This window comes from Sphaerodactylus townsendi, linkage group LG05, assembly GCF_021028975.2.
Source record: "Sphaerodactylus townsendi isolate TG3544 linkage group LG05, MPM_Stown_v2.3, whole genome shotgun sequence".
Taxonomy (NCBI): Eukaryota; Metazoa; Chordata; class Lepidosauria; order Squamata; family Sphaerodactylidae; genus Sphaerodactylus; species Sphaerodactylus townsendi.
The window spans coordinates 126,925,067-126,952,833 of record NC_059429.1 but is presented as its reverse complement, the minus strand read 5'-3'; the positions used below and the strand labels follow the sequence as shown (position 1 = coordinate 126,952,833).

General features: G+C 46.8%; 1 protein-coding gene across 1 annotated transcript in view; it reads left to right on the top strand.

The window, feature by feature from the left end:
• LAMA5 (laminin subunit alpha 5) overlaps positions 1 to 27,767 on the top strand; it is a 280,376-nt gene that overhangs the window by 66,182 nt on the left and 186,427 nt on the right. Inside the window, 1 exon segment of the mRNA XM_048497913.1 lies at positions 24,105 to 24,222. Within this exon segment, the coding sequence (XP_048353870.1) occupies positions 24,105 to 24,222 (118 nt within the window).

The following is a 27,767-nucleotide window of genomic DNA, read 5'->3' as shown; positions in this document are numbered from 1 at the left end:
CAGGAATGTAGGAGTGCGGGAACACATATGGTTCACTAGATAAACCTCTGACACTCATGTGGAGGAGTGGGGAATCAAACCCGGTTCTCCAGATTAGAGTCTACCTACTCTTAACTACTACACCACACTGGCTCTCTAGAGTACATGTAGCCCTCCCCTGAACTCTAGTAGCCTTGACAAAGGGACTCTCCCAGAATCAAGATTAGGTCATCTACCCATAGTGTAATTTCTCCGTGTAGGAAAGAGAAGCATGCTCCAATTTAAATTGAGAAGGAAAGCGTTGTACCAAAGGTGCGGGAAACACTCATTAACAGTGCACTTCACAGTGGGGGGAGGGATGTGGAGCCCAGTGCAACCCTGGTGCCAGCATGAACCCATGCAACATAATTGGCACTTACATTGGTAAACTGGTGCCAAGGAGCCACACAGCTTCACGTCGCCCAGGCACCACCAGTGCAATCGCTGCACCATTGATGGTCCGTTACCAGAGCCCGCTCTGGTGCCGATGAGGGCGTTTCTGGGCATAGCTGATTTTAGTCATAGTCGGCTTCCTGAGCCTTTCAGCCTGCGAATGCCCCCATTTTGCTGGCACTGATTCCGGCCAGCACAAATGCAGGCTCTGCCCATTGGGCTCCATGGGGGCTTGCAGCGCTGTAGGCGAGATGGCTTTTTAGTTTTCCTTGCTGTGCTGCCAGGAAAGCTCTTCGGAGGTGGCAGGGCTTTGCTATCCCCGGCCACCACGAAACTTCCTCCCCCCTGATCATAGATTGGCCTGTGTGTGTGTGAGTGTGAGTGTGAGTGTGTGTGAGTGTGTGTGTGTGTGTGTGTGTGTGAGAGAGAGAGAGAGAGAGAGAGAGAGAGAGAGAGAGAGAGAGAGAGAGAGAGAGATTACAGCCCAGTCCGCATAGGCCAAGAAACATGGGTGTAGGCAGTGGTGGGATCCAAAAATTTTAGTAACAGGTTCCCATGGTGGTGGGATTCAAACTGTGGCGTAGCACCAATGGGGCTGGGCGGGGCATGACGGGGGCGTGGCCAGGCATTCCAGGGGCGGGGCATTCCTGGGCGGGGCTGTGGCAAGGACTCAGCCGCTGCACCAATGCACGCAGGCGCAGGCTGCCACGCACGCCGGTGCACCTCCTGCTAGACTGCTTCAAGTTCTGCGCGCTACTGCTGAGAGGAGGGGCGTAACTAAGGCAAAAATCACGTGGCAAAATCACCCATTAGTAACCCCCTCTCGGCACACACAAATAATTAGTTACCTACTCTCGGGAACCTGTGAGAACCTGCTGGATCCCACCTCTGGGTGTAGGGTGCTATTTAACCCAATGGGGGGCACTTCGCACAGGACCCAAAACAAGTCTGCTCTGATTTATTTTCCCCAACCCAGGTTTTTTGAAAATCACTAAACCAGTGATCCTTTTGAAAAATCCCAGGTTGGTGCTGCTGCCGAGAGAACGGCCAGGCAAGAGGGGCTTTATTTCCCTCCTTTCCACCCCGTCCTCCACGGTCAGGGAGATGCTGCCTGCCATTGTCCTGCTGCTGCAGGGAGGCCCCGTTTAAAAATTTTTGCATCTGTAGCTACGCAGGTGGAGCCGGTCATATCGTGGGACGATCAGCCTGGCTGCGGGGATTCATTTCTGCATGCTTGTGTAGCTATGCATGTGTTGCGGGTAATTAAAAAAAAGAGAGAGAAGTGTCTCCATGCGAAGGTGTGAAAGCAACACAGATTGTTTCCGTGGGCTCCAGTCGCTGCCTGCATGGAACGTATGTGAACGGGGAAAAGGAAAACAGATTCCTTTATCACGAATGCAACCCAGTGGTGGGATCCAAAAATTTTAGTAACAGGTTCCCATGGTGGTGGGATTCAAACTGTGGCGTAGCACCAATGGGGCTGGGCGGGGCACGACGGGGGCGTCGCTGGGCATTCCTGGGCGGGGCATTCCTGGGCGGGGCTGTGACAAGGACGCAGCCGCTGCGCCGGTCCTTGGGCGGGAAACGAATGCACGCAGGCGCAGGCTGCCACGCACGCCGGTGCACCTCCTGCTAGACTGCTTCAAGTTCTGCGCGCTACTGCTGAGAGGAGTGGCGTAACTAAGGCAAAAATCACGTGGCAAAATCACCAATTAGTAACCCCCTCTCGGCACACACAAATAATTAGTAACCTACTCTAGGGAACCTGTGAGAACCCGCTTGGATCCCACCTCTGATGCAACCCGTTACACATTTGCTGTGCGGAATCGGCCTCCAGGAAGACTTCACAGCACTTGTATCCAAAAAGTAGTCACAAAGAGGGAGAGTAATTATTGTCCAGGAACTACACCCGTGTTGTCCATCACAAACTCGACTGAAGTCACTGAATGTGTTTGCACTCTAGCATAACCGTCGGTTTTTGTGGCACTCCTAGAAGAGCGCCCCAGCGAATTGTTCCCGGCGAGTTCAACCGGATGAATCCAGGCTGGGTGCTGAGAAGCATTTTCTAATGATAAAAACTGCTTAGTAGGGGGACAGATGAATCGGTTCATTTGCGGAGCCTCTTCCTTCTTTTTAAAAGGTCTCTGGACGCGGCCCGTTACAAAACGTGCCTTAAATCTACTAAGTTATTGTGCGAAGGCAAAAGTTTGAGACCACAGCATTGTGAGAGTTCCTTCCAGGCCTCTGTGCGGTGTATTGTTTCCTGCTCTTTCCTTAGTTAATCCTCAGAGTGTTTAAGTGGATCCCCCCTGCTTCATTTATCCGCTACATTTCCGTCAGTCACAAGGTGTCTTTCTTAAACCTCCTTTGCCTCTGCGTTCCCATTCTGCTAATCTGTCTTGTGATGTCTAACATCCAGTTCTTCAAAGGGAAAGGAGCCATCCGTCTTCTGCTGGCTGGGCGCTTCAGTTCAACTTCCCCTTAATTTGTTAGGGCAAGCTTCACATCCTGAAAGGGGCGTCTTAACCTAGGAAATGAGTTTCCATATCCTTAGTCTAGTGACTGGCTGTAACCCTTCCAACTTTTAGACAGTATGAATCGGTCACGCTGGAAATTTGCAAAGATGTGCTCTTTCAAACTCATCTCTCGCTTCGCTAATCCAGTGGAAGTCCTTGTTACATTTTTTTAATAGCTCCTGCACAATAGAAAAATCCTTGCAGGCAGTCGCGTAGCTATAATTGGGACACCAGGGACAAACGCCCTAGGTGCCCCCTTGGTGAGTTACATGGGGCGGGGTAGAAAATCACCCCCCCCCACTTTTGAGGAGGAGGAGGAGGAGGAGGAGGAGGAGGAGGAGGAGGAGGAGGAGGAGAAGAAGAAGAAGAAGAAGAAGAAGAAGAAGAAGAAGAAGAAGAGTTTAGATTTATATCCCCCCTTTCTCTCCTGCAAGGAGACTCAAAGGGGCTTACAATCTCCTTGCCCTTCCCCCCTCACAACAAACACCATGTGAGGTGGGTGGGGCTGAGAGAGCTCCGAGAAGCTGTGACTAGCCCAAGGTCACCCAGCTGCCATGTGTGGGAGTGCCCAGGCTAATCTGAATTCCCCAGATAAGCCTCCACAACTCAAGCGGCAGAGCTGGAAATCAAACCCGGTTCCTCCAGATCAGAGTGCACCTGCTGTTAGGAAACAGTGTTGTAAAAGCTGGAGTATTGTATAGGATTAAGAGAAATATAGAAATAGAGATATTTGGAAGTTTGTGTATGTATATCAAACCAGGTTCCTCCAGATTAGATACATGAGCTCTTAACCTCCTACGCCACTGCTGCTCCTGTAAGTGGGTGTGGAGGGCGTGGCTACCAGGGCCCGCGGGGGCAGGCGGGGGGTGGGTGCCATTTTGCCCTGCTATGTCTTTGCTTGCAGGATTGAGAAGTTTGCAAGATTTTGATGGATTGCTATGCCACTGCCATGCTCTGCTTGTCCTGTTAGAAGTAATTCCCACTGAAGTCAACTAGACCTACTCCCAATCATGTCTGAATGGGGGTGCTGTTTTGGTTGCAGGACTGTGCTGCTCCAGCTGAAGTCAGAACTCCTAGGCGGTTCTTATGGCTTTACCTGACCTGAAAAGTTCCTAGGTACTGAGCTGCGATATGTTTGTGGAAACGGTTGCACAGCTGGCGTTCGAGACTGCGGCAAGCCACAGGAAACATGGAGAGTCCAATGTGGTTTTGGAGTATTCCTTAACAAGCTGTGTTAGAGTAGACGTTTGTAATTGGGGCAGGTTTCCTAGACAAACACAGCTGTTCGATTTGCTCCAGACATATTTCTTGTGGTTCTGATCGCAAAACCTTAAGTGTTTTTCCTCTGGAGGACAACCAGACTCAGATTTGCAGATTTGAAGGAAGCAACAAAATCCCAAACCAGTGTGGTCACTGCTTTAATGTTCCTTGGTTTTCCAACCGACCATTGTAAAGTACTGCTAATTTGTATGTATTTTAAGTGCCATCAAGTGAGTCCACATTGTCCGTAACACTCTCTTTCCAACACCACATTTCAAAGGAATCTAGTTACCCGTTATATGAATGATGATAATTAAAGATCCTGATTTTGCCCTCTACCTGTGACAGTACACAAGGGGTCCTCAATATGGTTGAGCCAGGGGGTATTACTGGAGTTTTAAGAACAGGTGTGGGAGTCACCAGAGAATGATAGCCAAGGACAGGTGGCCAATCCCAAAATGACTGCCATAGTCAGTTACTAAGGCAGTGATGGCGAACCTTTTCGAGACCGAGTGCCCAAATTGCAACCCAAAACCCACTTATTTATCGCAAAGTGCCAACACGGCAATTTAATCTGAATACTGAGGTTTTAGTTTACAAAAAATGGTTGGCTCCGAGGCGTGTGTTACTCGGGAGTAAGCTTGGGGGTAGTTCGTGTCTTTGCTTTGAAGCAACCGTGCAACTCTTCCAACGGGTGAATCACAGCCCTAGGAGCGTTTACTCAGAACAAGCCCCATTGCCAGCAACCGAGCTTACTCCCAGGTAAAGGATCACACTTTAGTTCTTCACATGAAAATCAGTGGGGTTTAACAGCACTTAACAGGGTTACCTACACTGCTTCCACAAAATTAGGTCTTAGGTTTAATGCTAATAATTGAGCCCAGAAGCCCAGACCAGCCTAGATGTGTGGGGGTGGGTGGGCGACTCTGTTTGCGCTTGCCCACAGAGCGGGTTCTGAGTGCCACCTCTGGCACCCGTGCCATAGGTTCGCCACCACTGTACTAAGGGACTATTTTGTTTACATGCTGAGGGACAAGTAGGAGAAGTCTCTACCTTTAAGTAGTCTCAAAGTGGCTTACTATTACCTTCCCTTCCTCTCCCCACGACAGACACCTTGTGAGGTACATGGGGCTTAGAGAGTTCTGAGAGGACTGTGACTGGCCCAAGGTCACCTAACAGGCTTCATGTGGAGAAGTGGAGAAGCAAATCTGCTTCGGCAGATTAGAGTCCGCCATTTTCAGCCACTACAACACACTGATTCTTGAGTTGGGTAAAAATAGTTGAACGCTTTTTAAAAAAAATTTAAAAATTAAAATGGGACAATCTTAACGGTCCGGACAAATTAGGTTAGCCTCACCATGCCTTACTTCTAAAGGAAGCTCTGCACTTTTGGCAAGTGATGTGTTCTGACATTCCTCTTAGATAATAGGGAAGCACTTGGCTTGGAAGAGAACTGGTCTGTTTCTTTGTTTACGACATCATTCTCCTTGTTACATTTTCCCCTTCCATTTATTTTTAGAGATAATTTGTGTCTGGGACTCTAATCTTATCCGAAGGCACTTTGACAAGAATTAGGAAGCTTCCACTGTTCAAATATGGTAGCGAGATTGCTAAGCGGAGGTCACTGTAAAGAGAATGTTTTCTTAATTTTGAAAGAACTTCTCTGCCTCCCGGCCTGTTTTGAACCCAGTTCAAAGGGCTGGCACCGACCTATAAATGCGATGGGATCAGAGGTGGGATCCAGCAGGTTCTCACAGGTTCCCGAGAGTAGGTTACTAATTATTTGTGTGTGCCGAGAGGGGGTTACTAATTGGTGATTTTGCTACGTGATTTTTGCCTTAGTCACGCCCAGGGGCATAACGAGGCAGCCCTGGGCAAACTGTAGCCCTGGGCAAAACCTGAGTTGGATGCCCCCCCACCATGGGCGGCCACTCCACCACGACCAAATTTTTTTTTGCACCAGGACATTGGTGCCTACAGGGGGTGAAGTTTTTAGACATATCAGCACCAAAATTTCAGCATATCATCAGGAGACTGTCCTTATGCTACTCCCCAAGTTTGGTGAGATTTGGTTCAAGGAGTCCAAAGTTATGGACTCCCAAAGGGGGTGCCCCATCCCCCATTGTTTCCCATGGGAGCTAATAAGAGATGGGGGCTACAGTTTTGAGGGTCCATAACTTTGGCCCCCCTGAACCAAACTGCACCAAACCTGGGAGGTATCATCAGGGCAGTCTCCTGATGAGACCCTGAAAGTTTTGAGACTGTGCCTTCAGAAATGTCCACCCCAGCCTGCAACCCCCATGGACAGTAATACAGAAAACTCAATGCAGAACAAAGATTCTTGGGCAAATTTCTGGGATGTTCCTGCAGGGGGTGTATTTTTGGATGTATCAGCACCAAAATTTCAGGGTATCATCTGGGAACTGTCCTTATGGTACCCCCAAAGTTTGGTGCAGTTTGGTTTAGGGGGTCCAAAGTTATGGACCCTCAAAGGGGGTACCCCATCCCACATTCTTTGCTAAGGAGATGGGGCTACCCTTTTGAGGGTCCATAACTTTGGACCCCCTGAACCAAACTGCACCAAACCTTGGGGGTGCCATCATGACAGTCTCCAGATGATACCCTGAAATTTTGGTGCTGATATGTCCAAGAATGCCCTCCCTGCAAGAACATCCCGAAATTTGCCCAAGAATCTTTGTTCTACATTGAGTTTTCTGCATTGCTTTCAATGGGGGTTGCAGGCTGGGGGGGCACATTTTTGAAGGCACAGTCTCAAAACTTTCAGGGTCTCATCAGGAGACTGCCCTAATGATTCCCCCCAAGTTTGGTGCAGTTTGGTTCAGAGGGGCTAAAGTTATGGACCCTCAAAACTGTAGCCCCCATCTCCTATTAGCTCCCATTGGAAACAATGGGGGATGGGGCACCCCTTTTGGGAGTCCATAAGTTTGGACTCCCTGAACCAAACCTCACCAAACTTGGGGGGTAGCATAAGGACAGTCTCCTGATGATACGCTGAAATTTTGGTGCCGCTAGCCTAAAAACTGCGCCTCCTGCAGTCCAAAAAGGAAAACCACTAAGAATACCCCAAAACGAACCCAGCATTTTGATGCCCCCCACAAGGTGATGCCCTGGGCAGCTGCCCACCTTGCCCAATGGGCATTACGCCAGTGGTTACGCCCCTCCTCTCAGCAGTAGCATGCAGAACTTGAAGCAGTCCAGCAGGAGGTGCACCGGCGTGCATGGCAGCCTGTGCCTGCATGCATTCGTTTCCTGCCCAAGGACTGGCGCAGCGGCTGCGTCCTTGCCCCACCCCGCCCAGGAATGCCCCGCCCCCGGAATGCCCGGCTACGCCCCCGTTGTGCCCCGCCCAGCCCCATTGGCGCTACGCCACAGTTTGAATCCCACCACCATGGGAACCTGTTACTAAAATGTTTGGATCCCACCACTGAGCAGAAGGCCGTTGCTTTCACATCCTGCATGTGAGCTCCCAAAGGCACCTGGTGGGCCACTGCGAGTAGCAGAGTGCTGGACTAGATGGATCTGGTCTGATCCAGCAGGCTAGTTCTTATGTTCTTATGGTCTCACGATTAGTAGTATGGCTAAGTGATATACTGCCACGAGTAGTATTATTTAGCCCCTGCCTGTCCTCCTTCCCGCCTGCTGATGGCTGTTAAAACCTTGCAGACAACATAAACAGTCGTGGGACTGCTGACCAAGAGTTGGCTTTTTGCCTTCCTGATTAAAACGGGGGTTTCCACTTCTGTGTTCTTGTCTGAGTCATTGTGTAGACTATAAACGTACGGTGTGGGATTGCTCGCTGATGCCCTTTCGGTCAGCTCCCCAGTGGGTCTGGGGTCCTGGTCTGTGCCTGCCAGGAGTGCAGACATGGAGTTGGACACGTCCAAGCATAAGTCTGAGGTCCGTTCTTTCCCGGTGCATTCCAAAGATGACCGGCAGCGATACCGCGAGCGTCATCGTCCACGGCAAGAAAGTCTTCTGGAATATGTTAATTGCAAACAGATCTCTTGATTCCTGGGAGCTTTTAAAAATATAGTTGAAATAATCCCTCTCACTGAAGGGTCAGAGACTTTGAAAATTCCTCATCCAACAGTTATCACAGCGGGTCATTCTCTTTGGCCTTTAATTGCATTCTGGGGAAGAAGCGTTCTCGCAGCTGCCGTGCTGGGGCTGCTGATGTTTGCCCCGGGATTAAAGCAGCTGTTATGTGTCTGTGAAGAGGTTGCAGGGAAAGAAACAGATAGGAGTTAGTGTACTTGGGTTGTCTTGTGCTGGCCTGCAAAACTGTGTTGTTCAACCGGGCTTTTGGGGGGGGGGGCGGCCGCTGAGCTCGCCCCTCGTGTTGTCCTGCGCACTGGCTATCTATTGGACCATCTGCCAATCCCCTCCCCTCCCCGGGTTTGATCACTGGGGCTGGGTGCCAGACGTCTTCTACTATTATTAAGTAATTATTTATTGAAGGCCACTGCTGCTGCTATAGTTTTGTAGTTTTAAGGTTTTGTATATTTTAATTGGGGCTATTTGATTTGTTTTATTGTATTCCTATTTGTTGTACACCGCCCTGAGCCCTCTGGGGGTAGGGCAGTTTATCAAATCGAATAAATAAATAAACAAACAAACAAATAAATAAATAAACAAACTCTAGAAGGATACCATTTGTTTTACAAGCTTCTCCGAGTAGACCGAATCATAGAGTTGGAAGAGACCCCAGGGGCCATCAAGTCCAACCCTCCGCAATGCAGGAACACCCAATCAAAGCACTCCTGACAGATGGCCATCCAGCCTCTCTTTAAAAATCTCCAAATAAGGAGACTCCACCTCACTCGGAGGTAGTGCACTGCACTGTCGAACAGCCCTTACTGTGAGGAAGTTTATCCTGATGTTTAGGTGGGATCTTTTTTCCTTCATCTTGACTCATTACTCCTGGTCCTAGTCTCTGGAGCAGCAGAAAACAAGCTTGCTCCCTCTCCAACATGACATCCGTTCAAATATCTAAACATGGCTATCATGTCACCTCTTAACATGCTCTTCACCAAACTAAACATCCCCAGCTCCCTAAATCTCTCCTGAGCTCTGTTGCTTTGAGCAGATACAAGTCATGCTTCACTTCTTGGGTTTATAAACTCATTTTGGAGCCACACTTGTCAGTTCACTCAGTATGTTTCTTATTTATTTATTTATTTATTGCTTAAACTTTTATACCGCCCCATCCCCGAAGGGCTTAGCCATTTCTTAGCCACCTGCCCAGATGTGCTTGTTTGAGCAGATGTAATGTGCGATCCAAAACACACAGCGGCAGCTTCCACAACTACTTAATGGGATTCCCCTAATTCCCAGTGAACATATTCTCAAAGACTGTGGCACCTACTTCCATGTTACGTGTCTCCACACAAGCACAGTGCTGGAGAAGACCAGAAATATTTTGAGTATTGCTCAGGTGTCAGTCCGACTTTTATTGTTTGCCCGTGAACTCAGCCAATCATGCAGTCAGTTCTCACCACCGTTTTACAGGTAAAAGTTGCTGACCGTGCCAATGCAAAAAGCAGGCAATGCAACTTGTCCAGTACCCGTCGTTTACCCAACTGTGCAGCTGTAAAGAGAGGATGTACGGCGGATTCCCCCCCTCCAGGATGCCCCTGCGTTGCGTGCTATTCCATCATCGGCACGCCCAATATAACATCTAATTAGCGCTCCCTGTCCCCTCCCGGCCTTGGGATCGGGCTCCACCCTTATTGCACTATTGTTGTACTTTTATTGTACTATATCTGTAATGCTGCTATGTTTTTATAGAGTTTGTAATATGATTTTAACTTAACTTAATTTACTTATTGTGTGTATTGTTGATTCTGGTCTGATGTACACCGCCCAGAGCCCTTCGGGCGTGGGCAGTTCTAAAATCTAATATATTAAATGAATGAATGAATGAATGAATGAATGAATGAATGAATGAATGAATGAATGAATGATTCCATGCTTTACAATACAAGTTAGTCAGGTCAGTAACCTACCTGTAACCTCAAGGGATACAGACTCTTCTCTGGGAAATGAGATTATTTAACTCTTGGACCTGTCAGAAGCATCCCTATTTTGTAATGACCCAAAGGACCACCTTTCATTCTCTCCCGTGCCCTCCCATCTAATTTCTCATGCCAACGGATACCTTAACATGTTGCTATTAGTAGAAATAGGAGAATAGGGCAGAGGATTTTTTTTTTGAGAAAAAGTAATGGGGTAGTTAGAATGGAGAGAGAGCCAGCATGGTGTAGTGGTTAAGGTGTCAGATTAAGACCTGGGAAACACGGGTTCGAATCCCCACTTTGCCATCTCAGCCTCAACCCTGGCCAGTATTTGGATGGAAGACCTCCAAGGAATACCAGGAATGTGGAGGAAAGTTAAGGCAAGCCACTGCTGAACAACTCTTACCATGAAATCATTATGGGGTCACACACATGCGCGCACGCACGCACGCACGCGCACACACACACGAGTTAGGCTGGGACTTGGTGGGCCTAGTTCAGTAGATATAGATATGCAATAGCTATAGACAGACTGGTATTCTCGTAATGCCAAATCAAACTCTTATGCATGCTATAAACCTTTAAAGGTATATTAACTGAACATCTTTGCTTCTCCAAGAAACCTCCTTATCAGTCATGAGCAACTCACAGTGTGCTGGAGAATATCAGTTTGTTCCCGGCTGGATATGTTCCTGCTATAACAGATGTCAGATGTGTGGGGGCCAAGTTGAAACAGGAAGGGCATTGCGGATTTCTCTTCCTTCTTCTTTGTGGTTTATAGGTGTGAAATATGGCTGTGAGCTTGATCTGAATTTTTGCGTTCGATAGGTGGAAAACTTCTGTTTCTACTTTGTTCCAAGCAACTGACCCTTTTGCTGTCTTTATAAAACAGCGTATGTCTTTATAAAACAGTGTCTTTGGGGAACACTTCGAGAAACTTTGCTATGTTGGCCAAACAAAACGAGAAGCATGCAAATTAAATTTCCCCATGTCTTCTAGGTTTTTTTTTTTAAAAAAAAAACATGTTTACACCCAGGGAATTTTATGAATAATAAAAGCTTACTTCGGTTTGTATTTCCATTGAGCCATTGATCCGGTAGTAGAATTTATCTAATCTGTTGGTCAATTTAGGGAGCCCGCTCTTTGAGAGCTAGCAATGTTCCAGTAGAAGAATTTAGATTTGAGAGATGCAGACGGAAGACTCGCTTTGCTTCGGCTATGAATTCACTTCATGACTGAGATCAAGGCTCTTTTCTCAGTCTTTTGCAGGGCAATCTGAAAGAGAATTGCGCCCTTCGAAACCCCCTTGAAGGCGAGGGTGTCGCTCACCAGACAGAGATTGGGACCGTGCTGTGCTTTTCTGACTCAGATTGCTCTGTGAAAGTTTATCCTAATGTGCCAAAAGGAAGGTTGGGGTGGGGGCGTTGAAAGCTCAGAGTAATTTACGAGGGGCTGCTTGCAATCTTCCATCCCGGCACCCATTAGGAAATTCACAACATCTCCAATTTAGCCATTCCGGCTTGGACTGGTGCATTATTTATATGCATAACTAAATACTTGGCTTCCCTTCTTGTGTCCCTGCAGTGGCAAGGAGAATGTTTTGCTTCCTTTGGTTGCTGCCGCTGAATGCAGACCTGCAACCGACTGCGCCGTGCTCTCCCCTTTCCTCTGTCCAACGGTCAGCTGAGTGAATAGCTGAAAATCAAAAGCTTCCCCGAGTAACCTAGGAGACGAGACTTCCCACTTGCACAGAATGATTTAGTACCCAGCCAGGCACTGCCAGCTGAGCCCTGATAGCACCAATCTGCCCCTCTTAGTTACATGCTTTATTAATAAAAATCTAATTTCCTGAAGCAGAGCTCTGCAGGTTTGTAATGTCTTCCGCAAGAGTTTGCTGCGTGCTGTTCAGAACCTGTGTGTGAGCTGATGAGCCCGCAACCCCTGAGATGTTATTTCGTTTGTTAGACAGATGGTTTTTTTCCCTAGCTGTTTTGTTTATATTTCCGTCCTGCCCTTTTTCCGCAGTTCAAGCCCGGCTTGTTTTTTTTTTAAAAAAAAAACCACAAGTTTATACTGCAAACTGCATACCAGCAGGTTCTAGATCAGTGATGGCGAACCTTTTCGAGACCGAGTGCCCAAGTTGCAACTCCAAACCCACTTGTTTATCGCAAAGTGCCAACACAGCAATTTAATCTGAATACTGAGGTTTCAGTTTAGAAAAAATTGTTGGCTCCGAGGCGTGTGTTACTCGGGAGTAAGCTTGGTGGTAGAAGGTGGCTTTGCTTTGAAGCAACCATGCAATTCTTCCAACGGGTGAATCACAACCCTAGGAGGGTTCACTCAGAAGCAAGCCACATTGCCAGCAAACGAGCTTACTCCCAGGTAAAGGATCGCTCTTTAGTTCTTCACATGAACATCAGTGGGGTTTAACAGCGCTTAACAGGGTTACCTACACTGCTTCCCCAAAACTAGGTCTTAGGTTTAATGCTAATAATCGAGCCCAGTGGCCCAGGCCAGCCTAGATGTGTGGGGGGGGGGGGGAGACTCCGTTTGCACGTGCCCACAGAGAGGGCTCTGAGTGCCACCTCTGGCACCCATGCCATAGGTTCGCTACCACTGTTCTAGATCAAATGGAGCCTGAACTTCCTCTAGAAGCTAAAATGACTAAACTGAGGCTTGCATACACATTATGGGAAGACAGGAGTTACTGGGAAAAGATACGTTTGCTAGAATAAGCTGAAGGCAGCCAGTATAGAGGAAGACGCACGCAATAAGAGTTGGATTGACTCAATCAAGGGAGCCCATTTGCAAGACCGGAGCAAGGCTGTTGAAGACAGGGCACTTTGAAAGACATTAACAGCCCAGAGAGCTCTGGTGGCCAGAGACCGAGCCACTGCTGTGCTGACTTGTTGCCGCACCACCTCCAGAGGGCTTCCAGACAGCGCAGGAAGGCAGCAAACTTCAGGAAATCCCTTGCGGCCTGAAAGCCCTTTGTAGGGCAAAATGGACTTATGCCACCCTTTAAGTATAAGTCCAAGGCCTGCACCAGAGGCATCCTGGCTCAAAAGCCCAGTGGAAACAGACCCCTGTTGGCTTGACCCCTGGGAATGTCCCTAGCCTGCCCCCAGCCATGCCGTCCATCTTTAGGCCGTTGTGACTCTGTAGGTGGCAGGCTTTTACGAGTCAGGCACAGGCCCGCCCGCCTCTGCATTTGTCTTTCCTGCTGGCATCAGAGCAACTTACACTTATGCAGTGGTGGCGAACCTTTGGCACTCCAGATGTTATGGACTACAATTCCCATCAGCCCCTGGCAGCATGGCCAATTGCCCATGGTGGCAAGGGCTGATGGGATTGTAGTCCATAACATCTGGAGTGCCAAAGGTTCGCCACCACGGACTTATGGGGTGTCCAAATGCACTGGTGGGCTCTGTGCCGATTCCAGAAACCACTTAGCCTTCCCCTCCCCCTCCCCCTGCACCTGGGTTGGGCTGTAATTCATAGAGTTGCAATACACTGGAAGCAACTTGACAACACCGAACACACACACACATAGAGTAAATACTTTTTAATTATTTTAAACATCTTCATACACCCTAACAAAAGTGCTTGATGTCTCCGATTTATTACAGGCACCTCTTCTGCAAGGGCAAATATAAAGTGCTCCAAATTCCTTTCGCTGTGTTTTCCTCGCTTAGGGCCCATAGCATCTTGTGGCCTAGATTTACACTGGGGAAATGCACGGGGGTAAGAGTTATCAGATCTCACTACTGATCCATCTACCTCAGTATCATCTATACGGAATGGCTGAATCTCTCCATGGTGACTGGGGTCTAAAGGAAGATCTTTGCCAAGTGTGCAAACTGCCCAATCTACCACTGTTTCTTGACTTTTCCTGACTGTGGATCTCCCGCACCGCTTGAGACTTGGCCCCAAGTGTTTAATGCTACGCAAGGCAAAGATTCTTTAAAACACCACCACCACCACCACGCATGCACGCACACACGCACACACACACACACACACACAGACTGATATGAAATGAGATCATAAGAACATAAGAAAGAGCCTGCTGGATCAGACCAGAGTCCATCTAGTCCAGCACTCTGCTACTTGCAGTGGCCCACCAGATGCCTTTGGGAGCTCACATGCAGGATGTGAAAGCAAGGGCCTTCTGCTGTTGCTGCTGCTCCCGAGCACCTGGTCTGCTCAGGCAAGATCCTATATCATTCCTGGTCTCCTGGGAGCTCGCATGCAGGATGTGAAAGCAATGGCTTTCTGCTGCTGCTGCTGCTGTGCTAAGGCAAGATCCTATATCCTGGTGGACTGTATTCTCCAGGAGCCATACAATTCCCATCAGCCTCTGTCAGCATGGCCAATTGGCCATGCTAGTAGGGGCTGATGGGAATTGTAGTTCCTGAACATCTGGAGAGCCGCAGGTTCCCTACCCCTGTCCTATAATATCATTGCTACCTTGTTTTTCAGAGAGAGAACAGTTCAGGAAAACACACACTCGGACGCACAAACAACGCTGAGACCAAGAGCTATTTCATGTTTTGTACCAATTTCAGGGTACAAAGTACATATTCACAGCATAATTTACGAGGGGCATCCGTATGTATAAATCATGGCTTTCGCTTGAGTAATACCATACATTTTGGGTTAAGATTAATATTTTTGTTGCATGGGTCGTGACCATCCCATCCTGTTCCACTCAATCAAATTTTAAAACCTCGGTTTGTTTCTGTCCTCCCCTTTGGAGTCGCAACCGTAATATATAGTCTACCTAGCATCCCTTGTGGAAATAAAAGGGAGAGGTTTGATTTGTATTCCTTTCCAGCTAGATTCCTTCATAATTAACCTACTGTAGAAAGATAAGAACTAGTTCACCTTCTCAGGAATGTAGGCCTGGCTCGGTTTTTTTTTGGGGGGGGGGGGGGGAGGCACCCAGGAGGGTACATTTTGTGTGTTTGCACATGTGGATTGCTCAACAAACCATAACATTCAAGAAGTATCTGTCGGTGCTTCATGAAAGTTTATTTACACGGGTGCTTTCTGTCAACAGAACAGAGCGTGGAAATCTTTTTGAACCTCATGAACTGGCCCTTGTTGAATTTTCTTTTGTTTAAGATAAATGGTTCCCCTAATTTTTTCCATATTATATTTGTAAAGATTTATGTTCTCAACATATTGTCCTCTTTGCTGAGAAATTGCTAGCCTAGTCTGCTAACGAATTAGGCAGGTAGCAAGAGGACAGTTAAACTTAAGATTATAGTGACCTATGGCTGGGGTTACATATGTATTTTATTATTTTATGGTTTATTTCATTCATACCCTTTCTCCCCATTGGAGACACAAAGCAGGTGACATGATTCTGCTTTCTTTTGTGTTATCCTCACAATAACCCTAAGAGGTATGTTAGTCTGGCACCCAGTTCTCCAGATTAGAATCCACCTGCTCGTAACCACTACACCACGCTGGCTGATATATATGCAAGTCTGGAAGGCAGTTGTGGGGACTGAGTCACGGCGGTCAGTTTGTTTTGGGCCGCTGACCCCTTCAGCCATGGTAGTACCTCAGAGATTCATCTAGATTACATGCTGAGCAAAACTGTTGGATACACAAAACTATTGGACGTGAGGCTACTTGGCTTGGTGCGTATAGGATGCAACTTGGCCTCCTAAAAGGCTTTGGGCCAAACCTGAAAATTAATCACCCCTGGTGATTAGAGTTGGTTTAAGTTTCTTTGTGTTAATTATGACACAGTAATAAGCCTGTGAAGATATTGTTTATGTTGTTAAGCTGAACACATCCAACACTTGTAAAGCACTTTTGGAGGGCTCAAATAAATGATTCAGTATTTCAGCACTTCTTAGAATAGCTCTGTAATAGAGGGTAGAATTATTATTCTCCTGCTGCAGTTGTGGTTTGAACTTTAGGACTAATCTAGACTTTATATGGGAAAGTTATGTTACACTCTACCACGAGGCATTTTTAGATGAAACAGGCTCCAAGAGTCCCTTTCCCTGATTTTTTTTTAAAAATAGCATACCCCTGCACAGTTTCCCTACCCACGAGGAAAGTGATACAGGCAGTGGTGGGATCCAAAAATTTTAGTAACAGATTCCCATGGTGGTGGGATTGAAACTGTGGCGTAGCGCCAATGGGGCTGGGTGGGGCACGACAGGGGCGTGGCCGGGCATTCTAGGGGCGGGGCATTCCTAGGTGGGGTTGTGGCAAGGACGCAGCTGCTGCGCCGGTCCTTGGGCGGGAAACGAATGCACGCAGGCGCAGGCTGCCACGCACGCCGGTGCACCTCCTGCTAGACTGCTTCAAGTTCTGTGCGCTACTGCTGAGAGGAGGGGCGTAACTAAGGCAAAAATCACGTGGCAAAATCACCAATTAGTAACCCCCTCTCGGCACACACAAATCATTAGTAACCTACTCTCGGGAACCTGTGAGAACCTGCTGGATCCCGCCTCTGGATACAGGTCCATACATATATCTTCCACCTGCAGGTGAAAAATCTTGTTAGGAGTGGGAGGAGAAGAAGAACAATTGGAGAAAAAAATGAGAGGGAAGCAATTTTGAGCAAAAAGAAATGCCTGGAAGGGAAACGGTTAAGTCAAGTAGCTGTTTAATGCCAGGTCAAAAGCCAGTTGAATTTCATTTGGGATTTTGACACTGGAATCCAGCATCTTGACTCACTGGGCTGGGCAATCAGATATGCCAGCCTGCATCTGTTGGGAAAATGTTTGGTTGAATCTCCAGGGGTATAGAGGATTGTATTTATTTATAGAGGGTTGTATCTATTTGAATGAAAATATGAGCTAAATAAAGACTCGGGAGTGGAGCGGACCGAGCTTGCTGCTTTTTTTGTGTGAGTCTTCGGTCGCAAATGCCGAAATAGGATGAATTTGGCATGCAAGAGTCCCCTTTTCTTGCCAGTTTCTCTCTATTTTTAGAACTGCTGCACAAAGTAATCTTGTGAATTTTCTCAGCATAAGCTTTCTGGATAACAGGCATCCTGTTTTCTGAGATGTTCCCACCCACCCCCACCTCCCGATAATATTTTGGTTATGTTCTGTCTGCACTTCTTGGATGGAACGTGGTACTTCTGATGAGTGTATCTGGAATTTTATTTCATTTCTGGAAAGTCTGGGATTATTGCTACAGGTCACTTTAGGAAGGAGAAAGGATAGCCAAAACTCAGCTTCTGTAACCAGCTTCTGTAGACTGAAACAATAAAATTGCTGCCTATCCCTATTAAAGAGAAAAGAACACCCAGAAAGAGGAACGAGATCCAGCTAATGAATTCTGGTTACAGCATTAGCTGGGTCTTCGTTGAGGCATAATTACCGCTAGGGAGAACAACGGTTAAACTGACAGTAAAGTTGCTGGGCTAGACTGGAGTGTTATTGTCATTACTATTCATCAAAACTACCACCCCAACCTGTAAGCACCATATGGAAAACTGTTCTATTACTGATTTTGAGAATTAAAGAACTGCTAGATATGAGTCCTGTCCAGTAGCACCTTAAAGGCTGAGGGCTATTCTGCCTGGCCAACTTACTCCTGATTTTCTACGCAGTTGATCCACAGACATTTAGAAGAAGAAGAAAAGCGTTTGGATTTATACCCCACCTTTCTCTCCTGTAAGGAGACTCACGGTGGCCTTCCTCTTCCCACAACAGACACCCTGTGAGGTAGGTGGGGCTGAGAGAGTTCTGAGAGAACTGTAACTAGCGCAGGCTCACTCAGCAGGAATGTAGGAGTGTGGAAACACATCTGGTTCACCAGATGAGCCTCTGCTGCTCAGGTGGAGGAGTGGAGAATCCAACCCGGTTCTCCAGATTAGAATCCACCTGCTCTTAACTGCTACACCACTCTGGCTCTCAACACCACGCTGGCTCTCATTTAGATCGGCTTGGGAAAATCGTTCTGCACGCATGCCCTGTCCTCTGAATCTTTTCTGCTGTGGACTCTGCGTATTTCTTCTGCACGGGGGCAGATAAGCAGGAATATCCAGCAAGGGTGCTGGGCATCACCCATGGCATCAATCACCCCATGGTTTCAAAGCACCAGCCCCCTTTGTAATTTTTCGCACGTGCAGTCTAGCGCTGTTGTTCAGAAACACTGGAGACGTTTCCTCCACCAAAACAGTTGTCACTCTCAAATCTGTGTTTCCAGTTTGAACATAAGAACAAGCCAGCTGGATCAGACCAGAGTCCATCTAGTCCAGCTCTCTGCTACTCGCAGTGGCCCACCAGGTGCCTTTGGGAGCTCACCTGCAGGAGGTGAAAGCAATGGCCTTCTGCTGCTGCTGCTCCCGAGCACCTGGACTGTTAAGGCATTTGCAATCTGAGATCAAGGAGGATCAAGATGGGTAGCCATAGATTGACTTCTCTATAAATCTGTCCAAGCCCCTTTTAAAGCTATCCAGGTTAGTGGCCATCACCACCTCCTGTGGCAGCATATTCCAAACACCAATCACACGTTGCGTGAAGAAGTGTTTCCTTTTATTAGTCCTAATTCTTCCCCCCCAGCATTTTCAATGAATCCCCCCTGGTTCTAGTATTGTGAGAAAGAGAGAAAAATGTCTCTCTGTCAACATTTTCTACCCCATGCATAATTTTATAGACTTCAATCATATCCCCCCAGTTTGGATGATTAGCACGTGTACGGAAGATTCAACGAGAACGCTCAACCAAATGGCTCCAGACCCTGCGTTCACCAGAACCATTTGAAATAATACGTGAGGCGTAGTTAGGAAAAATGGAGCTCGGGACAAAAATCTGAGTTTTGCGCACCCGCCCTCCTTCACCACAACCAAACAATGATTTTTTGCACCAGGTCATTTCAGAGTCACCATCACAATTTAGAACATGCCCCAACTCACAAATATGAACACAGCAATGGTCCTGTGATCCATGGGCAGGGAGGGGGGCTGGGGCTTGCGGGGAGGGCTGGGAGAGCTTGCTCTGCCCATGGATCCTGTGACCCATGGACAGAGCAAGCTTGCTGGAGGGGCTCCATTGAAGCATGTTAAGGGATCAACAGTCTGCATTAAACGCTTGTGAAAAAAATGCCTTTGATTTTTGACATTAATGTTCAGTAGAATTGTTATCCAAGAAAAAGCCCCAGATGTTACAGGGTGACAAATTGTATGTAAAATTCTCTTGGATCGGTCAATTTTGTGAGAAACTGGAAAAGGAATCGCGAAAACCAACAAGGCAGAGAAGCCTTGCAAAGTTCTGGCTGGGATGTTACTCTGTTCCCCAAAGACCGAAGCCATTTCGTGGAAGAATGTACAGTGTAAAACAAGGGAATGCATAACTTGGTTGGCTGGTCTTTCGCCATGATTTTGTTTGCCAAGGAACAGATGCAAACCTGTGAGAACCGAGTCCTCAGAGAAAACAGCTGACTGGAATCTGACGTGGGCAATTCAGCTAAGAAGAAGATAGCGTATGCCACTTAGTGCCATTGGCAGTTCTCCATTTTCATAAGATGGTGGATTTGCAGCAGGCAAGTGCCTTAATCTTCTGTTAAATTAGTCCACAAGAAAGTGGGGGCAGCAGGTGTATTTTATAGTGGCCATGTTCTATCATGGAGTTAGGTGGCTGTACGGGTATGTGAACATAAGAACAAGCCAGCTGGATCAGACCAGAGTCCATCTAGTCCAGCTCTCTGCTACTCGCAGTGGCCCACCAGGTGCCTTTGGGAGTTCACATGTAGGATGTGAAAGCAATGGCCTTCTGTGGCTGTTGCTCCGGAGCACCTGGACTGTTAAGGCATTTGCAATCTCAGATCAAAGAGGATCAAGATTGGTAGCCATAAATCGACTTCTCCTCCATAAATCTGTCCAAGCCCCTTTTAAAGCTATCCAGGTTAGTGGCCATCACCACCTCCTGTGGCAGCAAATTCCAAACACCAATCACACGCTATGCGGAAGAAGTGTTTCCTTTTATTAGTCCTAATTCTTCCCCCCAGCATTTTCAATGAATGCCCCCTGGTTCTAGTATTGTGAGAAAGAGAGAAAAATTTCTCTCTGTCAACATTTTCTACCCCATGCATAATTTTATAGACTTCAATCATATCCCCCCTCAGACGTCTCCTCTCCAAACTAAAGAGTCCCAAACGCTGCAGCCTTTCCTCATAAGGAAGGTGCTTCAGTGGATAGTTAGCTAGGGGGTAAAGAGTAGCCGAGGAAAGCAATGGCAAACTGCCCCACAAAAACGGCTTGCCTATGAAATCACTGCTTGCAGTGGTACCCCAGGGTCGGACATAACTGAAGGGGAAACTTTACCTTTTTTTATCATGGAGTTAGGTGGCTGTACAGGTACCCGGACGGGGCAGTGGTGGGATTCAAAAATTTTAGTAACAGGTTCCCATGGTGGTGGGATTCAAACTGTGGCGTAGCGCCAATGGGGCTGGGCTGGGCACGACGGGGGCGTGGCCGGGCATTCCAGGGGCGGGGCATTCCTGGGCGGGGCTGTGGCAAGGACGCAGCCGCTGCGCCGGTCCTTGGGCGGGAAACGAATGCACACAGGCACAGGCTGCCACGCACGCCAATGCACCTCCTGCTAGATTGCTTCAAGTTCTGTGCGTTACTGCTGAGAGGAGGGGCGTCACTAAGGCAAAAATCACGTAGCAAAATCACCAATTAGTCACCCCCTCTCGGCACACACAAATAATTAGTAACCTACTCTCGGGAACCTGTGAGAACCTGCTGGATCCCACCTCTGCGTACGGGTATGTGGAGAGTTGGTGCATGAACTATTTTAAGTAAATGAAGACCTTATTGATATTATTGAGTTTGGTCCACAGCTGCTTAGATTTCTTTAAGTCCCCCTGTTTGTGACTCACCCTAATCTGAATGGCCCAAGCAAGCTCAATCTTTGGGACCGCATCTCCCTGTATTGCTCTCAGAGACCTGTTTGTCAGAGGGAAATTAATAATAATAAAGATTCACTGAAGGCCTAACACTGCCTGATCTCCAAACTGTGACTAGGAAGTAGGGAGTGCCTTGTGTGTTTTCTCATCTCTTGGTTGGGGTTCCATATGTGTTTGCCCCAGGAGCTCATCAGAATCTAAAAATACTGCAGAATTAATAAAGCAGAGAATTTCTCTTGATCGGAGCAACAACTCTTGGGATTGAGCGTTATGGAGTAGACATCGCTTTTGGCTAAGCCAGTCTCATGCAGTTTCATTCCTGGCGTTGATTTTTTTAAAAGTTCTCTTGTAAGCTCTAAAGTTTCCGTGTGTGTTCTTTAAGGACTGTTATAGGTTAAAAAATGTATTTTTTTTCTGCCTTTAAATATCAGTTTTTGACAGGATGATAAAGGAAGGAGTTTTGGAGGGAGCTGGTGCCAGCCCGTGAGGGGAAATTCTGTTTCTGAGTTTGTTTATTTCCCCTCAAGTGCTGACATTTTTAAGCTGCACATTTATTTCAGTCTTGGCCAGGGTTCGGTTGCATAAATCAGAACTGGAGCTAATTGGGAGCAGCTCAAGCCAAATGCTAAAAAAAGTCTTATCTGAAGCTTCTTGTTGCTTTTGTCAGTGAAACTGGGCGGATGAGTGTTTTCTAGAGCACATTCTTTCTTCTCCGTGTGGCTGACTTGCTAGATGTAGAATTAACTGCCTTGAATGAAGTTTTGATTCAGGAGAAACAGTCAATTCCCAAATGTTTTCTATGAGACAGGTGATATTTTGCAAAGGAGGGGAAATAACGTTTTTTTATGGATTTACCATGGATCTAGAAAATGGGGAGGAACCTTGGGTTCCCCCCCACCCCTGTTCTTCCGTAGCCCATGCACATGCAACCCACATCAAGGACTGGGGCTTTTCTAGTGAGAAAAGGATGCCCCATTTCTATCAGCAATCAGAGATAAGCAGTGGTTGGATCCAAAAATTTTAGTAACAGGTTCCCAGGGTGGTGGGATTCAAACTGTGGCATAGTGCCAATGGGCGTGGCGGGGCACGACGGGGGCGTGGCGGGGCATTCCGGGGGCGGGGCATTCCTGGGCGGGGCTGTGGCAAGGACGCAGCCGCTGCGCCGGTCCTTGGGCGGGAAACGAATGCACGCAGGCGCAGGCTGCCATGCACGCCGGTGCACCTCCTGCTAGACTGCTTCAAGTTCTGCACGCTACTGCTGAGAGGAGGGGCGTAATTAAGGCAAAAATCACGTGGCAAAATCACCAATTAGTAACCCCCTCTCGGCACACACAAATAATTAGTAACCTGCTCTCGGGAACCTGTGAGAACCTGCTGGATCCCACCTCTGACCTCAAGGGAAGCATTGATGCCTTTGTCCTTTTGGTAGCCCTTTGGGGCAACTGGTTGGCGAAAGGATGTTGGACTTGAGGGACCACTGGTCGAATCCAGCAGAGCCTTTCCTATGTCCTTTACTGTTCAGTGTGTCATCAAGCGAAGTCTGCTATAGAGAGGTTTCTGCCAGCGTGTTGTGGTGGGTAAGAGCAGCGGATTCTAATTTGGAGAACTGGGTTTGATCCCCCACTCCACATTGAGTGGCAGACTCTTATCTGGTGAACTGGGTTTGTTTTCCTTGCTCTTCCACATGAAGAAGTGGGGAAAGAAATCCACTTCACCAGATACAAGCCAGCCACTCAGATGGAGGAGTGGGGAATCAAACCCAGTCTCCCAGATTAGAGTCCACCTGCTTTTTACCACTACACCACACTGGTTCCAGATTAGAGGCCACCTGCTCTTAACCTGTATACCACACTTAAATATATGGCGAAAAATCTATCTCAGTATTTAATCCACAGAGTTTTCTCATTTATAAATGTAAAAAAGTTTATCTTCGGTAGCCATTTCTTAATAGTAACTCGATTATATCTATGAGCGGTTTCATTAAATTTGGCAGTGAGTATAAACTGCAGTGAGTCCACATGATGGTTATTCTCTAGAAAATGCCCTGTGAGCGGGGCTTCCATAAACTGACGTTTAATCAATGTTCTAACATCCAGGGCAACCAATATAAATTCTTTTGCAGGAGCATAATATAGCGTAGATGACATTTTTTCGTATTACTTAACAATTCTTCTCCAGATGAGGTGCCTTTTTATTTTCCCGGTTGTGTGACACACTACCTAGTAATGAAGCACCTTTTCTCTGTGATATTTCTCTGCTTGCTGTTGAAAGACTGGCTGTTCCGGGATACATAGGATACTAAGGATGTGCTAGTCCATATCAGAATGGAAGATCAATATAGTTCAAACCATCCTCCTTCATTTTAGGACTTTCTTAAAACCTACCCGGTACAGAGGGGTTCGCTTCCCTCCCTCTGATGTATAATCTCTTGTTGTGACACCTGTTTAGCATTGGAATAAAATTTTCCCATCATAAGAGTGTGCCCATCTAGTCAAAGGCCCCCTTCCACACACGCAGAATAATTAGGCTGACCAGACGTCCCGCTTTTGGCAGGACAGTCCCGCCTTAAAACAATTTGTCCCGTGTCCCGCAGGTTTTTTCAAGTGTCCCGATTTTTGGAAGGCTGCCACACTGCCCTCTGGGGTGCAAGGCAGTGCGGCAGCCTCCCGCGCACGCAGCCTCAGGAGCGCACTGCCTTCTGGGGCGCTCCCGTTTCCCGCCCTGTCACAGCCACTCGCCCACCCGTCCATCCGTCCGTCCGTCCCGGTTTACAAAGGTGACCATCTGGTCACCTTAAGAATAATGCACTTTCAGTGCACTTTGCAGCAAAATCCACTTTCAAACAAGTGTGAAAGTGGATCGAAAGTGCCTTATTCTGCATGTGCGGAAGGGGCCAAAGTGTGGCAGTGTGTTTCCTGCTGGAGGAGGGAATTCTACTTCACAGGGCGTGCATTTCTTTTTGCTGTGACCTGAACAAGTTTCTCTCTTACAGCTGTTCCACGTGGCTTACGTTCTGATCAAGTTTGCAAATTCCCCTCGTCCGGACCTGTGGGTGCTTGAGCGGTCGACTGATTTTGGACTTACCTATGAGCCTTGGCAGTACTTCGCTTGTGAGTATGACTTTCCAAATTCAACTTCAAAAGTCTTTGTTGGCATATAAAAGGGGGTTTAAAAGTGATGAGATGAGGACCAATACACAGACACTGGTCCCTGCAGTGTTTCCGAACATTTGTATCCCAATTAAACTTGCTCAGACAGCTGAATATCTTTACTTTCCACAAAATCCAAATAACCAAAGGGCCTTTTCTCTGGCCAGATTTAATGTCTTTCCATCTACTCTCCTCTATGGAAGAGTCCACATTTTTGTTTATGTAGGACTCTACCTCTTTAAGCTGGGCTGCCCCAAAATTATGCAGCTCACTTTCTCCTATGGGCCGTTTTATGATGAAATTCAAGCAAAGTATATAAACATCAATTTAAGACAGAGGGCTGAGTTTTCTGATAGTTCCAGCCTGATGTTTTTAAGTAGCTCCCTCTTAGCAATGTGCAAGAGTGTAGCTCAGGGGTAGGGAACCTGCGGCTTGAGAGCCGCATGCGGCTCTTCTGCCCTTGCACTGCGGCTCCACGAGCCGAGCCACCGGCCCCATCCTTGCTCACCCTGCTCACGGTCAGATGGGCCGCGCTGCGGGCTTCCCCTCTCACCCGCCCTGTTGGAGCGGGATGGGTGCTTTCCTGGTGGCTGGCGAGGCCGAGCCACCGGCTTCATCCTTGCCCACCCTGCAGGCAACAGGGCGGGCACATCCATGCGCTTCTCAGAATGAGCAGAGTAAAAGGTAAAAAAAACCCCAATATATATAGTGTTATCTTTATCTTTATTTGTGGCTCCCAAGTGTTTTCTTTTCCCGTGGAAAACGGGTCCAAATGGCTCTTTGAGTGTTAAAGGTTCCCTACCCCTGGTGTAGCTGAATTCATGCAGGAAACCATTAAGCTGCATCTTCCAAGGAGAGGGCGCTAATTTTTATTCGGGTCCTTTTAATGATTGTTTTAACTCTTTTCTGTTTAACTAACCACAGTGCTGTGTCGTATGATGACTTTTATCTATTTCAAATCTCTGTATATTTTAAATGTTTGTATCTTATGTAATACTTTATAGCCATAAAGAGAGAAAACAAGATCGGCCAAAACCCAATTACTCGCCCAACAACAAGGGAAGATGTATTTTCTGATATCTTTAAAGTGAAACTTCCAATAAACATCATAAGTTAAAGTGCATCAATACATAAATGAAAGGATTCATTCATAAGCTGTAATACATGAAGCTTACATTAACAGGGATAGTCCATTCATAAATATATAAGATATGCAATAGCAGCTCATTCAGTGCGGGTAAGTATAGTCCAAAGACGTCAATTGAATGAGCTGCTATTGCATATCTTATATATTTATGAATGGACTATCCCTGTTAATGTAAGCTTCATGTATTACAGCTTATGAATGAATCCTTTCATTTATGTATCGATGCACTTTAACTTATGATGTTTATTGGAAGTTTCACTTTAAAGATATCAGAAAATACATCTTCCCTTGTTGTTGGGCGAGTGATTGGGTTTTGGCCAATCTTGTTTTCCCTCGTTCTGGTTTATATCTCGCCTGTTGCTCATTTTTTGATACTTTATAGCCATGCCAATAAAGGCCTTGGATTGGATTGGAGAACATTTTGCAAATCTCGCTATTTTTCTCTTTCGACTCTGCCATTTCCTAGCCAGCAGGCCATGTTTATGACACACGATCCTTTAATGTAAAGAGTCATGGATTTTCAAAAGTAACTATCTTATAACTTTCATAACTCTTTGGCCCCTTCCGCACACGCAAAATAATGCGTTTTCCAACCACTTTCACAACTGTTTGCAAGTGGATTTTGCCATTCCGCACAGCTTCAAAGTGCATTGAAAGCAGTTTGAAAGTGCATTATTCTGCACGTGCGGAATGAGCCTTAGGTGGCAGTTATGACTGGCGTAACTTTTCCAAACTGACACAGTGGCCCTAACCCATGACCACAATCTGGCTTCTTGAATTTCTTTCTGAACAGTTAGTGAAGGTGCAGAATCCCTAAATTTGAAAGGGCAGATCTCTGCGTTCATTCTGCCCAACGCCCGTGCACATATTGTTTTCAAACGAGTCATTTCAGTGTGTGTTTTGATGGAGTCAGGAAGCAAAATGTCAACAACGGTCCACCCTCTTCCAGTTCCTATGCTAAACTCTTTTGTTTATTGATTGTTTCATTTCCCCAAGATGTGATGGCTTTTAGCTCTGCAGACTTTTAGCTCTGCAGTCTTCCCCCAAGCTACCAGAAGCCCAGAATTCTGAAAGATGCTGGAAAAATCCCCAGCATTTTGAGTGGATGACTCTTAGGCCCCTTCCGCACATGCAGAAATAATGCACTTTCAATCCACTTTCAGTGCACTTTGCAGCTGGGGTTTACTGTGCAAAATCGCAAATTCCACTTGCAAACAATTGTGAAAGTGGATCGAAAACGCATTATTTTGCATGTGTGGAACTCTTGCACACTCTTTTAGCAGCGGCTCCTGATACCTGTTCAGGAGGAACTCACTGTTCCTAACCCCAAAGTGTTCATACTGGTAGAGATACAGGATCCTTTATATAATGGAATCAGGATTGCTGAGCTGCCTCTTCTGCCTATGATTTTAGCAGCAACTTGATCTGCAGAAATCAGCGGGTGGTGTCCCAGTTAGATTGGGAAGATCTCCCATGGTTAGCTGTGAATAGATCATTAAATAACCAGTCTGGAGATGCTCTTGTAACCTCTATCTGTGGGTTCTGTGGGGTAGAACTTGGAATGTGTTTGCAACAACAAATTTTTAAAAAACAAAATGGTTTACTTTCTTAACATATAACATATAACATCAACATTTTACATCACACTTCAAGGTCCTGTTCAGGTTGCATTTTCAAGTCCTTATATTTACAGTCTACTGATACTGCCAAGTCCAATACTTCTTTGCAAGTGGGTTGGCTCCTGAAGACTCCAAGGGCTTGATGAGAAGGATTCAACATGATGAAGGTTTCCAGGAGAACTCTCACCCATTACAAGCATAAAAAACCCTTAACAAGGTGTTAAGGGTTTCTACAAATCAAGGTCCGAGTCTGGTAACCTTGTCTCCTCTAAACTACATGAGCTCTGCAGCCTTCTGCTGCTTTGAGTCTCCACCCCTTTCTGGGTCAACCCATTCTGAGCATAGGGGTTACACTCTGGCTATGGTTGTAAGATGGTCCTTTCTGGCTGGTTCTTAAATGGTTTTATTTTACGGTAAACCACTTTGAGCGGCAAGGGAAAAGAGGTGTAGAGATATAATTAGTTAATTAAAGGCACAGCTACCAGAGTTGGTTGCCTTGCAAATAAAGATCGTAGCGACCTGGTTGGGAGTTTTTCCCTGTGCAGCTGACTGAGGCCGTTTGGATGTCTTTGTTGATGGCTTCCTTTCCTGTCATCTCCTTCCAGCCTCGTAAGCTCCTCATCCATCATTTCAAACATTTATTGGAAAGTTAATGCTGGCTTTAAACAAGAAAGGCTTGCAGGGATTTCTAGACAGGGAGATGGGTTGGATCTGAAGTGGGCAAAACGTGTCGCTATAAA